Source organism: Zea mays, chromosome 2, assembly GCF_902167145.1.
Source record: "Zea mays cultivar B73 chromosome 2, Zm-B73-REFERENCE-NAM-5.0, whole genome shotgun sequence".
Lineage (NCBI taxonomy): Eukaryota > Viridiplantae > Streptophyta > Magnoliopsida > Poales > Poaceae > Zea > Zea mays.
In genome coordinates this window covers 194,724,842-194,727,312 of record NC_050097.1, presented here as the reverse complement: position 1 = coordinate 194,727,312, position 2,471 = coordinate 194,724,842, and the positions used below count along the sequence as shown (strand labels likewise).

At 53.8% G+C, this 2,471-nt stretch overlaps 1 protein-coding gene across 2 annotated transcripts; it reads right to left on the bottom strand.

Moving 5' to 3' along the window:
- Positions 1-349: 349 nt before the first annotated feature.
- On the bottom strand, positions 350-1,730 carry LOC100284786 (uncharacterized). 2 transcript variants are annotated; one of them, XM_020547789.2, is made up of 2 exons: positions 1,353-1,730; positions 350-1,199 (listed from the first exon to the last, which is right to left on the bottom strand). In XM_020547789.2, the coding sequence occupies exons 1-2, from the start codon at positions 1,365-1,367 to the stop codon at positions 729-731; spliced, it is 486 nt and encodes a 161-aa protein (XP_020403378.1). In that variant the 5' UTR covers positions 1,368-1,730; the 3' UTR covers positions 350-728. The 2 variants fall into 2 exon arrangements, with proteins under 2 accessions (XP_020403378.1, NP_001148474.2); NM_001155002.2 differs by having other exon boundaries at positions 647-1,127; positions 1,353-1,486.
- Between the last annotated feature and the right edge of the window lie 741 nt (positions 1,731-2,471).

The window sequence follows — 2,471 nt, the reverse complement described above, 5'->3', positions numbered from 1 at the left end:
GCTACCAAAACTACGGTATTGTTAAGACAATGCAAAGTATTGTATAGGTTTGAGAAACATTATTGTCAAACAAGCTCATGTCATGGACCATCATGGAGTAGTATCTCCTTAGCTAATCGCCATCAGCCATGCCCGAGCCTACCGTACGTTGGCAGAAGACGCTCACTAGTCACTAGATCTGGCGGATCACAAATAGTGGCATGAGCATCCTATCCTAGAGATGCGCCGTTGGGTTCAAGGACCCAGCATGATGGCGTGGTGGAATGCTTGTAGTTGCAGGCCCGACCTGCTCCTTGGGTGGATCCGGCGTTCTGAACTGATGCCGCACTTACACAAAAAGCTTTGCAGGTTTGCCGATGAACAACTGGCTGCATCTATAAAGAAGATCACCCAAACTGCCATACATGAGAGTAGATAGACAGAGAACATGAAGCAAAACAGAGACACAAGCTGCAGCGGCACACATGGGGCACCGCGCCCCACTACCACCACCAGACCAGACGACGCACACTTTATTTAGCCCATGTCACTCGCAGTCCGCACCGGGCAGTCCACGCGACAGCCACTGCTATAGCTACGACACACTGTCACACACACAGAGATGGAGAGAAACCGTCACGTTCGCGTTGTACTGAACAGCAAGCCCGTGCCATGTAGGCGCGCGCGCGCTGAGCCATCGATCTCCCGACCCGCTGTCCGCCGCCGCAGTGCGCGCACGGCGCACGGCCTCACTCGCTGGCCTTCTCGGCCACCTCAGCGGCCGGCTCGGCCTTCTCGGGCTCCTCAGCGGCCGGCTCGGCCGCCGCGGGCTCCTCCTCCGCAGCAGCAGCCTCGGGCTCAGCGGCTGCTGGTTCTGCTTCTGTCTCGGCAGCGGGCGCTGCCGCTTCCTCCTTCACCTCTCCAGCCGCCGCCGGCTCCGGCTCCGCCTCCTTTGGCGTCTCTTCCTCCGCCTCCACGGGGGCCGCCTCGGGCTCAGCGGCGGCAGCTGGCTCGGTCTCCGCCGGGGCAGCTGGCTCCTCCACCTTGGCCTCGGCGGCGGGGGCAGCCTCCTCGGGCACGACGGCGGGCGGAGCCGGGGTCTCCACCGCCGGCGCTTCCTCGGTCGCCACGACGGTCGGGGTCTGGACCTGCGCACACGTGCACGCACGGCGCGAGTACAAATTAATCTTAGCATCCTCCGTGGTTATTAACGCAGGAGGCTGTCTCATCAAAGAGAAGAGATCGAATGAACGGATGGATGAGATAGAGAAACATCATTATTAGCTGGTATTCGGGATTATCCAAACGATCCGATCCGTGCATATGCATGAACCAAAGACTACTACGATGGATCGAGCACTACGTACACGTACCTCGGCAGTGGCCATGGGTGACGATCAGAAGGCTGATGACTACACGACCGAGTGGCTAGCTACTAGCTAGGGCTAGAGCTAGAGCAGCTAAAGAATGATCGAGCTGCAAGAGTGAGCGATCAGCTGCTGATCGGGAGTGGGATCGCTCGAGCTCGAGTGACGAAGCAATGCGGCGAGACCGGGGCGCTATATATAGAGAGGCCCCGCCGCCCCGCGGCAACCGGCAAGGCCAAAACGGGGAGAACACACTAGGGCTCAGCAGCACTCCGATCCGCCGAAAAATTTTAAATCCTCCATTGATTGATCTAGTAAAGAGCTGTCGCTCGTATCGTGTTCGGGAATCTTGAGATCGAGCTGTACAAAACCACACATGAACATGCCATGAAATGCAACGCAATGCAATGCGACCAAAATAAAAGGTGCCCATGAGTCATCTGACACATGGAAAGGGTCCAAAAGGGGCGGTGTGCACGGCTCTTTCACCCAACAGGCCCGGTGCGGTGCTTGAGTTGTCTGTGGGATTATTGATTAGTGCTCTGGTATGCTCGTACGAGATTAGAGGTGAATAGAGGTGGGTTGTCGGGGTTAGCGTACGTGCAGACATTGCAATTGGTACAGGTGAATATATATATAACGTGCATCTGCTTGTTAACAGTGCTGCTGTGGCAATGGGCCTGCATGCTACGATGTGATTTAGGTTTGCGTCACCAGGGCAGTTTTGGACGCTGGATCTATTCTGCAGTTTCGTTTCGTTAAAAATGTAGATTAGTTCATTAACAACAAAGCACCACTCACGTACTGAAAACTGAACTTCTGTTTGGATGGGGAAAAAAATTTGTTAGACAACAGCCTTATTCGACACTCCTCTTTATATATTCTCAAATCCGAATTCGGGCAAAACTTTGCTGGAAAGGTATTTGAGATTTTTGGAGTTCGGCAAAATAGCTTTGCATGTGCATCATTTACACATATCCCTATATATCAAGTGTCTGCTTGTTCCGGTTAATCAAGGCAAATGGATCTGACCCTTATCAGCTTTTAGACAACATTACATTAGACACCACCACCACGGCACCACCTTTATCCAAAAGCTAGCTAGCATAGAAATATTTGAGCCGA